We start from the raw sequence: 14,982 nt of genomic DNA, 5'->3' as shown, positions 1-14,982 counted from the left end.
TCACTCATATACGCATGCATGGTGAGATTATACCATCACCCCTGTAGCATTCTGCAAGGTGTTAAGGGTTTCAATCACGTATAGTTTTCGATTATGGGTTTTGAACCCTTCATCTAGGTTTGACTCTTATTACCCACTGTACTGTAACACTATGTTGTGGCCTGGACTGTTGACCGAGGTCGGCAGATCGGCCTACAGCAAGTTCTTTAGCAACACTGACCCCCTAAAAAATCGCACCCTTAGTAATATGGGATACCAGCTATACGTTGTTATAGTTCACATATTTTCACATGCACACAACACTCAATTATGAGGTATGTGCAGTAAACAAATTAAATAAATTAAATTATAACAGGCATAGCTCACCGATGTGAATATCCTTTCTCAGACAAAGTCACCCGCTCGCTCCCCCCGCTCGGTCACCCGTCCACTTTGAATTTTGAAACACAATAATCAAAATCGCAAGTCGAAGTCGCGATCGATCGAGGTCGAAGAGTACCGATGGAGCAAGGCTGCAAAGCATGTGCCAGACGCAAGTTCAGAAATAAAAAAAAAGTATCTAGTTCAAGTGGCTAAGCTGCTTAGACTTGAGGCGAGTCTACCATGTTGCAGTTGGTTGCTCGATCGGTTGGTAGTCTAGCTCCGCGATGGTCTAGCATTAAACTAGTTGGCCCGATCGAGTTCGTTGATTCGTCACTACTAGATCACCACTCTACTATGGTTAAGCGGGTTTAACACTGCCCTGAGTGCAGATGACAAAAAAATGATACTAAAACACCCAACAAGTCAGATCATCACCAAACTACCTGCAGAATATTCGAGATGATGTGAGATTATTTCTTTCCTAGCCATGTCTGTAAGTCTATGTATATATAGTGGTCACATGTTCAGGGGCGTAGCCAGGATTTTCTGGAATAGTCTCGTGTGGCCAGAATGCTTTGTCATTGGGTATAGGGAGAAAAAAGGGGTCTGGTCCGGTTCGAATCCCACAATCATCTTGACACGTCACAAGTATGGTTGTTCTCTACTAGCCAACAGTTCAGATGTCTCTCCACTGTCCTGAACTCTACGTGCTGCTAAGGCTTTGGTTGTTTAACATCCAATCTGCTACATTCCAGAACCACGTCATTCTGGAGCAAGCTTGTCCTTTATGGAAGAGATTGATGTATGGCCTACCTGAGAAACAGCTGTCCTTCTTGGTTGTGATACTCTACCAACTCCTATGAACCTGGCTAGATGGAACATTATTACTAGCCCTAAATGTGCCCTTTGTCAAGATCCCCAGGCCAGCCCACAACAAACCATATCTTGATTGGATGTCTTGTTGCTCTTGATCAATGTAGAGACATGATTCAGTCCCACAGGTTCTCGTTCACGGACTTCAACAGCATTTACTTGACATTTTAAAACCCTATGCTGCTGACCTATAGTGTCTGCCCTCCTAGCACCATTTCAACCAATCTTTCCTCCACTCTTAGCAGACCTGACTTGGTGTTGGTTTCCAATAATTCCATCTGCTTGTTCGAACTAACTATCCCCACCAACATCTTTTGGCTGCTAGAGCTCGGAAGGAAGGCTGTTTACAATATGATCTTCAGCTTTCTGGCTTATGTCATTTCCATCAAGATTGGTTGTTTAGGCCAGACACAATTGCCTGCTTGTGAAGTGACAATATATTATATGCCAAAGCAGCTTTAGACATTGATTGGTTTGTAAATATGTATTTGTGATTCATAAACGCAAGTGACTACTATTTGAAAACACTTCACGTTTCTTTGGTTAGCACTACCCAATTATCCGGGTAGTGTCAAGACAAGTGTGGGACCAGACCAGACCCTTTTTTCTCCCTACCCAATGACAGAGAAAAAAGTGGTCTGGCCATGCGAGACTTTCTGGAAGGGGGTTCGTTTGAGGTCTTTAGGGGAAGGCCTGGGTGCTTCCCCTGAACCACGTTTAAATGAAAATGATGGATACACAAAATGTGCCCTTCGGCAGTAACATACGGTGCTGTTTGTGCATAGTAAAAAAACGCAACACAATACAATCTACGTACTGAACCTATATACTGCTGCTGTTTATGCAGCTTATAGAAATTATACACCTATTATAATATGAACAAATCTTCACTTCCACACGACATACTAACAGCCAACTTCAACTTTAGCATGCAGGAGTCCTCCACATTTGAATTTCTTATTGGTTGCAAAATATACTTTCTTTTGGTGTATACATTATGTCAGTCCTTTTGATGGTGGTCAGTAATTTCAGACTTGGCTTATACTCCAAAAGTCACATGCCCGCAACATGTGACAAATACATGCATACAAAGCATTCATCATGTAAATATTATCCACACAAAAGCAGCCAAGTTGTGATAAAATGGTGCGGCCTTAAAAAGCCTGGGTGAAAAAAGTTGTGAAATCAAAGGTGGCAACCAAAAAATGGCTGCAATAATGTTAATGCTAATAAATTTTAACAATGCACACAGCCATTATTAAAAATTTTTAGCATCAACATTATTGCAGTCATTTCTTGGCTGCCACCTTTGATTTCACAACTTTTTCACCCAAGCTTTTTAAGGCCGCACCATTTTTACACATCTTGGCTGTTTTGTGTGGATTTCACTTCTTTTTGTACTTTATAAGGCCCAAAAACCAGCCTATGGCTGACTTTGTATGTAAATACAATGATGATTATTGAAGACAGACTATTTCATTGCATGATTTAATTCAATATTTGAAAATGTTATTGTAATACTCTAATAAAGTGCACATTTTTTTGAGGACTTCTGATAGAACATGTATAGAATGTTCTAGAACAATTTTCTATTGGTAGATCTATGAAATTACAAATGTTTGATTATAAGCAGATTTCAACTAGAAATTTCATTTATAAAACAGAAATTAAGTGGGGTGATCAGCCAAGGTAGCAGTGGTTCATTGGTTAAGGATGCAGGTGTTAGGTATGGAAGTCCCTGGTTCAATCTCTGGTAAGTTTTTTTCTCAACATTTTTTGCACACCTTTTTTACCCCGCGGTGACTGCTCTATTAGAGTATCTCGATCCCGTGATTTTACACTTGCTTGGTTTTTGCTTTATTACTTTGTCGCTGTAACTCTATTGCTATTCAAACTATCAAAAGGCACTGCTACGATGATCAGCCTATGTACACACCAATTTTCAAATTATTTCTATACTCAGTTTACCCTGTAGCCATGACAGAAGTTTGATTTTTTTTTTACGTGAATAAGTGCTCATAACTCCTTGAATGTTCCTCAGATTCACAATAAACTTGGTACGTGAATCCACCGTTACACGTTCTTCATTTGTGCCAAAGATCGAGGCAATCAAGTTACATGTTTGCGTTTATAGCAAGTTTACAAAGTGTGCGAAAAGAAATCAAAGCCCCCGTAGCCCCTGTACGGCATAAGAAGAAAAAAATGAAGAAATTAAACCGAAACTTTCAACATCCATATCTCACAAATGGCTGTGCAAATTTAATCAAATTTGCTGTGTGGCATACCCTACCTGGGGGACAGCTATAATAATACAAAAATGGTGTGCTTTGGAGAAGGGGCCATAGAGCTATGCATGCATGAAAAAGCTGTTTTCTTTCTTCCTGTCAATATACTCATGGTGTGGTCGCCGGCTTTCTTGGCCACACAACACACTACCGTGCGTCTTGATACATCAGCCATTCATGGTTAGTAGTGCTAACTTGACACATGTACAACATGACCACTCAAGTTTATCGCAGCTGCTGCCTTGTAATATATTTCAACCAATTGAACCAACAGTACTTTGCCTTGTCCACCATGCATCACATGCACAAGTGATCATGTGATGCAATACTTGATTAATTAATAATTCAGCATTAATGCAATGTGACCCTCAAAAGTAGCACAGAGCCATGCCAGTGTACAAGTAGCTACCAGATGGCTCCAGAGCTGTACGATTTGGTGTGATTTTTAATTTTTAAAAGAAATCTGCCTCTGTAATGCTAGGCCAGCTCATCACAGTAATGTTGTGGCTTAAATGCAGCAGCAATGAGCAGTAGACCATAGTTAGTATATTTGGTAGGGACTTTATTATACCAATCATTCAATGGTTTTCCTTTGCAACATTTCAAAGATTGCAAGATTTCATCTACAAATCATGTGATATGTCCTGTATATGTAACCATCTGATTAGATACCAAGAGTATGCAGAAACATTGTTGTGAAAATTCTGTTGACGAGAAGACATCATGCACTTTGACAGATCCATATGCAAAATATACAGATGTTTAAAAAAAAAATAGGATTTCTAGCAGATTGCACAAGATTTAAAGGAATTGCAGATCCCTTAATGTAAGTATATGCAGTATGTGTCAGCTTTTTACATTGAAAAGGTAGCTATAGGTATGAGACAAGTTCACATACTATCTATTGCTAGTCTCCTGTCAAATACTTCAGTACAGATAAGATCCAGTAGTTTTAAACTTATAATATGAGATACTAGAGTATGGATAGGTTTGCAAATGCATTAATTATTATTATTATATTTGTTACTGTGCAGAAATCAAAAAGATTGTTGTGCACAGGTGTGATCATAATGCATGTTCAGGTTGGTACAAAACTCATCTAAGGTAGGGGAGTGAATTACAAAGGGGGGGTGTGTGTTCCAGAGTCTGATTGTAGAAGGGAAAAAAGGGAAAATTTATAAGAGTCAATTATAGTGACAAGCTGTTTATAATATCCTTCCCTTGATGGATGATGATTAGGTATTAGATCATTTGTAGGTATACTTAGATTGCCATTAATTATCTTATACATTGTAGTTATCTTAGACTTGTTTCTTCTTTCTTTGAGGGTAGGTAAATTTAATGATGACATCATTCTTGTTACACTACTAAATCTAGAAAAAATTATTGTAGCAAAATCTGGCTGCTCTAGATCTCCTTTGGATGGATTCAAGTTGGTTTATATTGGTGTGGGTGTGGGGGGCCCAGACAGAGGATGCATATTCAACAATAGGGCGGACCATCATCTTGTAACAATTGTTCTTAACAGAAACAGGGCATTGGTGAAGATTACGATGCAAAAATCCATTAACCTGGTTTGCTTTGCTAGTGACTCTTTGAATGTGTTCATTCCATGATAGTTTCTGGTCAATGGTGACCCCAAGATATTTTGTGTGAGGAACCTCAGAGATGATAGAATTCTCCAGATGATAGCTATAAATGATGGGATTTCTTTTATTGGTAATTCTCAAGTGTTCACATTTCTTAATGTTAAATTCCATCAGCCAAGTATGAGCCCATTCAGTAAGTTTGTCAAGGTCCTGTTGTAGGGCTATACAATCGGATTCGAAATGTATGTAGGAGTACAATAGGACAATATCTGCATACAATTTAACTTTATTATTGACACAAGCAGGGAGATCATTTATATACAATAAAAACAGAAGTGGTGCGAGTACAGTACCTTGGGGTATACCAGAGAGAACTTGTTTAGAGTAGCTATTTTTCCCTTCTAGCACTACATACTGGGATCTGCAAGTTAAAAAAGGACTTAATCCGCAATAGGATAGATCCATCAATCCCATAATGTTGGAGCTTGAGGTAGAGTCGGGAATGTGGAACCCTATCAAAGGCCTTACTAAAGTCAAGTAGAAGTACATCACATTGGCCCTTTTGATTCAAACCATTTACCGTGGAAATTAATTGTGTTTCACAACTCCTTTTGTGACAGAAACCATGTTGTTCATCGCATAGAATGTTAAAGGATGTTAAATGATTAGATACACTTGAATATACTATATGCTCTAATATTTTGCAGCAGATACACATAAGGGACACAGGTCTATAGTTGCATGGGTCTGATTTATTACCTTTCTTATAAATAGGAACTACCTTTGCAGTTTTCCAGATACTTGGTAGCGTACCTTGAAAGAAGCCTGGAAGATCAATGGTAAGGCTGGGGAGATTTCATATGCCACTTCTTTAGGAAAACGAGCAGGAAGGTTGTCAGGCTCAGATGCCTTATGTTGTTGGATGTTTGATAGTAGTTGGCATATGCCATCCACATGTATCTGAATTGGTGGTATACTAGGTGTTGGATCAGTACTTAGTGAGTGACATCTTCATTGGTGAAAACAGATGAGAAATAATCTGCTAAGAGGTTTGCTTTGTCTGTAGCATCCACAAATGTTTCACCATGATGTTTGAGGGTGCCCACTCCAACAGAATCTTGAAACACCGCAAATGTTTTAATTGTGTTCTTGTTAGGATCAACAAGATTGGATACATATCTGTTAAAAGCTGTACGACATTCGCCCTGGGACTGTCTTTTGAGATCGTAATACTTAGACCAGTCTGTTGGTAGGTTAGAACGTCTAGCTTGATTGTATGCAAGCTGCTTTCTACGGGTCAGCCTCTTAATATAGTTATTAATCCAAGGGTGCTTACATTTGGAAGAAATTAGTTTGGTTAGGACTGAATCCATACAGGTATTACAAATGGACAGAAATTCATTCCATAAAACATCAACAGGAGTCAAAGTTGAATAGTTATTGAGAAAGTCCTCACAGAGTGTTTGAATGTTGCTTCGGATAATGTTAAAGTCAGCTTGGGCCCACAAATAGATTATTCTTTTAGATGGAGAGGAGAGGTTTGCTACAACAGATGAGACAACAAGAACTGCTTCATGATCACTGATACTATCTACAGTGTCGCATGTCTCAACTAAAGAAGGTCTGTTGGTTATGAAAACGTCTAATTATAATATGTTTGGACCTCTAGTGGGTGTGTTGACCATTTGATTAAGTGCATTGTCATTAAAGAAATCAAGGAAGGAGTTGTTTAGAGTGACAGGATAAGAGTGACCGGTGGTGCTATTATTTACCCAGTTTATATCAGGAAGGTTAGTGTCTCCTGCAATCCATAATGCAGAATTGGGGAATTTCATATGAATAGCTGTAAGTTGTCGACGGAGACCTGCTAGGTAATATTTATCACTAGAAGGTGGTCTGTAAACTGAGCAAGCAATAAGTGATGGTTGATCTGCTAGTTGAATATGACAAGCCATTAACTCACAAGACAAGGCAGTGAGATGAATATGAGTAGTAAAGGTATCACGACAGGCAACAAAAACACCACCATAGCCGTCGGCTTTGTCTTGACGATAAACAACATAACCACTTGGAAAAACTTCACTGTTCTTTATACTAGATTTGAGCCATGATTCTGTACCGAAAATGACATCAGGAGAGTGAGTATTAATTATATTCTGAAAGGATTCTTTCTTGGAAACCAAAGATTGACAATTTAGTACCAGAGCAGTCAAAGGGTGGGATACATCACAATCAGTAGAAGTAAAATCAATTGGGGAAGGGGGTATAGGATTATCAGTGTGGAGGTGGTTTAAGTGTTCCTCCACACTACTTTCCCATTTTTTATCATATAAACATTTTCTGACTTATTCATGTCAGCCAGTTGTTGCCTCAGTGCTTTGTGTTTCTTTTGTTAAAGTGGGGTGAGATCTGGTGTTATAAACAAGGAACGGATATTCGATGGATTTGTGGTAGATCTGAGTTTGGTTTTGTTCTTTAATACAGAAGCTCTTTCTTGAGTGGAACTGAGAGACACTTTCAAAAGTCAGATCTTTTCCCTAGTCGGAAAGCATTGGTGATTGATACAGATAGACCTAGGTAGGTGTGAAGTGTTGACAAACACTTTTTAATGTCATCCTGTTTTCTAGCAGTACCATCTGTGGCATTAGACTCTTCAAGGTTATGTATGATGATGTTTGTCTGACGCTTCTCCTTTTCTTTTTGTTCTACAACTAGGGAGGCTGCAATCTGAGCAACAGAATCCTCAGAGACTTGTAGAGGTGTTGGGGAAACTGGGTTGTTGGCAAGTGAGGAGTTGCTTGCTATTGCAGTTGTGATTTCTTTGTGGTATCCACCAAGCTGTGATTCAATATTTTTAATTGCCTCTGAAAGTTTCTTCTCAGTGGATTGGACCTCTGAGAGCTTGGTTTCAACAGACTCTAGCCTTGAATCAACACATATCTGTTCTTCATAAAATTGAAGGGCCATAGGCACCTTCTCAAGTCAGGATGAACAAAAGAACACAATGTTACCCACAACATTATTTGTCGAGAACTAGTAGCTGACAATGTTATTATTATTAGTAGTAGTTGTAGTGATTACGTAATTCATTGTGTGCATGTATCACGTTTTGTGGAGTAATTAGTGCGCTTCATGAAGAGTGAACACGTGTAAGTTGAATCGATCCGCTATCGTCGAGATTGTCCATTCGGATAGCTTCGAACCTCCGTTTCGTCACTAACTCTAGACTAGCTATCACATCTTGGTGCTGTGACCAGGGATTTCGAATGGATACCCTTCAGCGCGCCCGTGCCTCCAGACGTGGCGGGCGCTCCTTCGTGACCAAGCTTCTCACCAAAGCTCAGGCGATCACTGAAACTTACACCGACGACACCCGGGAATCTATTTCGTCCGAAGACAGGGAAGGGATAGAACTCGTCCTCACTCAAGTCTCGTCTAAGAAACGCCAACTGGAAGAACTGGACCAGACGATCGCAGCAGCACTAACAACAGAACAAGAACTGGAAGACGAAGTTGGGGATACTGAGATGTACCACTTCAACCTAACTGAACGCATGGCCAGTTTGCGGAAGTTCACCATTTCTCCTGTGCTGCTAGCGAAGACTAAGGCCCATTCAGGAAGTTCTCAGAACCGTCCTATCTCTGACAACAGTACTGATCAACGGCCAGAGGACAATAACACTCAACCAGAGAATGCTGATCATGAGCAGGACTATTCATCAACAGGGCACACAGCAGCTGCTGGAGTGGTGAGTAACTCATTGCCGCATACACATGTTGCACGCAATGTGGGTCAGTCTGTGGGGCAGTTTGTAAGCCGCTTACCCAAACTTACCCTCCCAACATTTAGCGGGGAACCACTTCAATTCCAGACTTTCTGGGATTCCTTTGTGGCGGCTATCCACAATGATGAGGGTTTAACAGGGGTCCAGAAATTCCATTACTTAAGGGCACAATTGCAAGGGGATGCATACAATGTAATCGATAACCTCCCGCTCACTGACCTGAACTATGAACATTCTGTGGCTTTGCTTAAAGAAAGGTTTGGGCAGCCTTATAAGTTGGTTGATGCCCATATGAATGCCCTAATGCACCTTCCAAAACCTGTTAATAGCCTGACTAGCCTACAGAATTTTCATGACAAGCTGGAAAGCCACATGAGAGCTTTGATGTCTCTGGGAAAGTCTCCAGACACCTACAGTACTATGCTGACCCGCATAGTCTTAGGAAAGCTTCCTGCTGACCTTAGAAAGCAGTTTGCTAGGGACAATAGTGGTGGTGAGTGGACCATCAGGGATGTCATGACTTGCATCCTTAAGGAAATCCGCGTCCTTGAAATAGGACATTACTCTAATGACTCTAACAAAGAGTTCCACTCCACAGCTGCATCCCTCCACACCGGAGCAGCTAAATCTGCAGGCCAACGAGAGAGGAGGGAACCAGTTTGCACCTACTGCAAGGGCTCGCACACAGCCAACCAGTGCACTGTTGTTACAGACCACCAGCAACGCACGTCTATTGTAAAGGGAGCAGGTCTGTGCTTTAATTGCCTGGCACACCATAGAGTGTCACAGTGCACCTCCCGCAGACGTTGCAAACAGTGCAACCAGAAACACCACACAAGCTTGTGTCATTCTCTCATTGCTACAACCAGAAATCCACAGCCACCACCCCCTAGCACCCCTCAGCTATCCCCTGCCCCTGTAGCAAACCACATTCAGTTAGTGCCTCCTCCGCAGGCCCCCCCTGCTGCTAGTACAAGTGCACTTACCACTGTCTCTAGGCCCCAAACCCCCCTTGAGTATATTCGTAGTCCCTGCCTGCTGAAGACTGCTATCACCACAGTCTCTGCAGGTCCGTATAGCACAGAAGGAAACATTCTCCTTGATGAAGGCGCACAGCGCTCCTTCATCTCTCAGGACCTCGCAGATAGACTTTGTCTGAAGACAACAAACAGAGAACGGGTATCTTTGTCATCCTTTGGAAACCGTGCATCTTCTGCCAGACTCCTTCAAGTAGCTACAATCTCAATACACACAATTGGTCAGAGCCCTATTACTATCTCAGTTTTGGTTGTACCTCAGCTGGCTGCTCCACTACAGAACTCCATGCGGATGGAGCTTACCAAGTTACCCTACTTGAAGGGCTTGCAGTTAGCTCACCCTGTCACAGAGGATGACAACTTCGAGATTAATGTTCTTGTAGGTGCCGATTACTATTGGACATTTGTCCAAGACCAAGTCATACGTGGCAATGGCCCTACAGCTGTCAAGTCCCATCTAGGCTATTTATTGTCTGGCCCTCTACTGCAGCCATCAGCAGCTGCTAACTTGATTCAAGTAAACTTTACAGCTGTAGATGACCTTAGCCTTGACACCTTCTGGAAAACAGAGTCAACTGGAATTTCCTCAACTACCATGGACAGCGATAACCATTTCTTGAAAGACTACATGCAATCTAATATCAAGCGCCAACCGGATGGAGCCTTGTCCCTGAAATTCCCTTGGAAGGAGGATCACCCCCCTCTGCCTTCCAACTTCTCCATATGTGCCAAGCGTACCAGATCCTTGGCCAAGAGGTTAGCTAAGACCCCAGAACTCTTGAGCATGTATGGCCAGATTATTGCTGACCAAGAGTCCAAAGGCTTCATTGAGAGAGTCAATGATTTCAACACCAAACAATCTCATTACATCCCCCATCGACCTGTTAGGAAGGACTCGGCTACCACACCAGTCCGCATAGTGTATGACTGCAGCTGCAAGCAGTCATCCCACTACCCTAGCCTCAATGACTGCCTTCAGGTAGGCCCACCCTTCCTTAACCATCTGTGTGCCATACTGCTACGCTTTCGTTTGTTTATGTATGGTCTGTCTGCTGACATCGAGAAAGCGTTCCTTCACGTACAGCTTGATGAGTCTGACAGAGACTATACACGCTTTCTCTGGTTGTCTAACCCGCTTGACCCCAACAGTACATTTCAACTGTATCGCTTTAAGGTTGTCCTGTTTGGAGCTAGCTGCTCACCGTTTATGCTCAATGCAGCTATCACCTTTCACCTACAACAGCATCAAACACCAGTATCTGCCAATCTCCTTGACAGTCTATATGTCGACAATGTAGTCACTGGCTGTGACACTGAACAAGAGGCCACTCAATACTTCTTAGAGTCACGTTCATTGATGAACTTATCGAAGTTCAACCTCCGCACCTGGGCGTCTTAACAGTCCAATGCTCAGGAATCTAGCACACCAGCACAGTGTAGCTGAGACTGAAGAGGTTGTCAAGGTCCTTGGCCTATGCTGGAATGTTCAGCTTGATGAATTGTATCTCTACTCCAAACCTGATCTTGCCACTTGCACTCCAGTGACGAAGCGTGATATCTTGCGGTACACAGCTTCAATCTTTGACCCACTTGGTCTAGCCACTCCAGTAACAATAACTGCCAAGTTGTTACTTCAAGAACTTTGGCAAGGTAATGTATCTTGGGATGCGGAATTGGCTAAACCCTGTCAGATCAGATGGGCTACCATAACAACAGATATCTCAACTGCTTTACAACAAAAATTTCCACGACAGTACATACCTATGCTCCAAGCAGCAGACCTTTCTTCTGCTGTCCTACATGTCTTCGCTGACGCCAGCCCAAAGGCATATGGAGCTGTTGTCTACATCCAATGTGGCAACTATTCTTCACTTGTAATGTCAAAATCTCGTGTAGCTCCCATCAAGCAACACTCGCTGCCTAGGCTTGAACTTATGGCTGCAGTTGTAGCAGCTCGCCTAGGCCCCTTTGTGGTGGATTCACTCAAGCTTAGTGCCACCATTTACTACTGGTCTGACAGCCAAATAGTTCTGTGCTGGCTCAAAAGCAAGAAGAAGCTTAAACCTTTCATCGCACATAGGGTGAAAGAGATTCAGTCCAAATCATCACTATGGCAATATTGTCCAACAGCTTCCAATCCTGCGGATCTTTTGACCCGTGGATTGACAGCATCACAACTGGCCGATTCAGTGTTGTGGCGAAATGGCCCCTCTTGGCTGTCATCTCCTGCCAAGTGGCCCACCTGGAATCCTTCTGAAGCCATGATTATACAAGCTGTCACTGCTGATGACCCGCTATCAACTGCTGGGGTCCACAACACAGCTATATTGCCACCTACCACTGGCTTGCACAACATTGTTGATCCTTCAGCTTACAGTAGCTACACCAAGCTGCTAGACGTAACTGCGTATGTTCTACGTTTTGCCCATAACACCAGGCAAAAGCTCTTTAAGCTCACAGGATCACTAACCCCATCTGAAATATCCATTGCCAATCTTCGATGGGTGGGTAATGTGCAGCACAGGTGCTTCCCAGAGGAACTAAGCTGTCTACAGTCGACTAATCGTGCATCAAGACTGCCACTGGTGAGGCAGCTACGACTCTATGTGGATCACACTGGTTTGATCCGTTGTGGTGGTAGAATACATAATGCACCGCTCGCAGAATCAGCTAAATTTCCTCTTCTTCTACCACAAAAGGACCCATTTACCTCCCTTCTCATCTGGCACATACACAAGCAACAATACCATGCTGGGGTTAGCATGACACTGACATCCCTCCGCCAAATGTATTGGGTGCCATGTGCAAGGCAAAGAATAAGATCCTTACTGAGGAAGTGCGTGACCTGCAAGAAATTAGCTGGTAAACCATACTCTGCACCGGATCCTCCCCCACTGGTGAAGGCCCGTGTACAACAATCCATGCCATTTGAAGTCACTGGGATCGACTTCTCAGGTACTCTGTATGTGAGAGGCATTGGAGGAGAACACAAGGTGTACATTTGTCTATTCACCTGCGCTGTAAGTCGGGCAGTACACCTTGAGATCGTAACAGATCTCACGGTCGAATGCTTTCTACAGGCCTTCCGTCGCTTCAGTAGCAGGAGGTCCTTACCACGCCTTGTATTGTCAGACAATGGCTCAACCTTTCTCTCAGCGGCAAAGGAATTGAAGGCCTTATTCTCCTCACCCTCACTTACAGACACCTTAGCTAGGACTGGGGTAGAATGGAAGTTTATTCCCAAGCGAGCCCCCTGGTTTGGGGGTTTTTGGGAGAGGCTAATCGGGTTAACAAAGTCGGTCTTGAAGAAGGTCCTGGGGAGAGCATTCACAACACTAAACAGCCTTCAAACTTTAATTGTTGAAATAGAGGGTATTCTTAATAACCGGCCCCTTACTACTGCCCCCACAGACATAAATGACCCAGACCCCATCACTCCTGCCCACCTACTGTATGGCAGGAAAGTTGCTTGTGTGCCCTACCATGTGACTACTGAGTACGACTACAGTGATCCAGACTTTGGAGACACCAATATTCAGACAAGAGCTAAGAAACAAGGAGCATTGTTGCAACACTTTTGGACTAGATGGAGGCAAGAATATCTCACTGGGCTTCGAGAGTTTCATCAAACAAGTGGCTCCAATGTTCAAACAATCAAGTCAGGAGCTATTGTTCTAGTGCATGACGATACTCCCCGTCTCACTTGGCGTCTTGCAGTAGTTGAGGACACTATTTCTGGACAAGATGGTCTCATCAGAGCTGCGAATATTAGAACATCAACTGGCAGGACAAACCGTCCAATAACCAAGCTATACCCCCTGGAAGTCAGTACAGCAGAATCCAGTTCCATTCAGAAGCAAAATTACCAACATAAGAAAAAGTTATCAGACAGTGTTGCCCAGAATCCCACAGTTGAAGCAGCAAGTGGTAGTTCCAAACACACTCGACCCATCCGTCAAGCAGCAATTCGAGGAAGGCAACAAGTTCAAAAGTGGACGAGAACACTATGTGGCCCCCCGGAGGATGTCGAGAACTAGTAGCTGACAATGTTATTATTATTAGTAGTAGTTGTAGTGATTACGTAATTCATTGTGTGTATGTATCACGTTTTGTGGAGTAATTAGTGCGCTTCATGAAGAGTGAACACGTGTAAGTTGAATCGATCCGCTATCGTCGAGATTGTCCATTCGGATAGCTTCGAACCTCCGTTTCGTCACTAACTCTAGACTAGCTATCACATTATTCAACATACTACTAAGATCAGAGCTTATCTTGGCACAAGCACTGTGCTGACGACTCTCACACCAGCAGCATTCAAACACATCGTCAGTAGCTTTTTCTGAACATACAATACAGTTCTCTGGTTGTTCTTCGATGGTGATTCAGTTCTAGGTTGTTTGATTCTGTTCGCAAACATGGATCCTCCAATTGACGCCCAGGGTAGAGCTGAAAAACAATTAACACACAAAGCAACAGAAAGACACAAATACTGCTGGCCTTTTAGGGTACCGTTAAAGTTGACACGGTACCATGTCGTTTAGGTTTGTCTTGAGGTTTGGTAGAGGGGATGTTTGACGACCGGCGAAAATGAGCTTCATAATTTTCGCGATTTTTTTAAATTATAGTAATATAATACAAGGAATTTATGATTTTAAATGCCTGAAGTAAACAATGGTCAGTTTTGGCTTAGTGTTGCAAGACTATCTTATTTTTGTCTTAGTCATGAGATTGTGTTGATCAATTCTTTCACTTCTTTGTTCTTCTTTCACTTCTTTGTTCCCCTTTTTGTGTATTTTTATTATTACATCCTGTCATTGCGTACAAAGGTACCAATTCAAATAAAGGTTTATTGTGATGAAATGATGTTGATGTGATATTAAAATTTTGAAGCAGGTCTCAATTTCTTGCAGGAACTAATTTGTGAATGAACCTCTGTGTGTGCCAAGTTATTACAAGTGAATCTGTGTGAGCTGTTGTAAAATCTGCCCGATTAAATAGTGTGTAGTTGTCTGAGAATCTTTTAGGTTATTATCTACAGAACATTGGTGTA

General features: G+C 42.3%; 2 protein-coding genes across 2 annotated transcripts; both read left to right on the top strand.

The window, feature by feature from the left end:
* The first annotated feature begins 8,376 nt into the window (after nucleotides 1–8,376).
* On the top strand, nucleotides 8,377–11,331 carry LOC136268310 (uncharacterized). The gene has a single exon (XM_066063646.1). It carries the CDS (start codon nucleotides 8,377–8,379, stop codon nucleotides 11,329–11,331), a length of 2,955 nt encoding a protein of 984 aa, XP_065919718.1.
* A 7-nt stretch (nucleotides 11,332–11,338) lies between these two features.
* Nucleotides 11,339–13,969, top strand: LOC136268230 (uncharacterized). The gene has a single exon (XM_066063542.1). It carries the CDS (start codon nucleotides 11,339–11,341, stop codon nucleotides 13,967–13,969), a length of 2,631 nt encoding a protein of 876 aa, XP_065919614.1.
* Nucleotides 13,970–14,982: the final 1,013 nt, after the last annotated feature.

The sequence above is a fragment of the Dysidea avara genome, chromosome 1, assembly GCF_963678975.1.
Source record: "Dysidea avara chromosome 1, odDysAvar1.4, whole genome shotgun sequence".
NCBI lineage: Eukaryota > Metazoa > Porifera > Demospongiae > Dictyoceratida > Dysideidae > Dysidea > Dysidea avara.
This window is presented reverse-complemented; position numbering and strand designations above follow the sequence as displayed.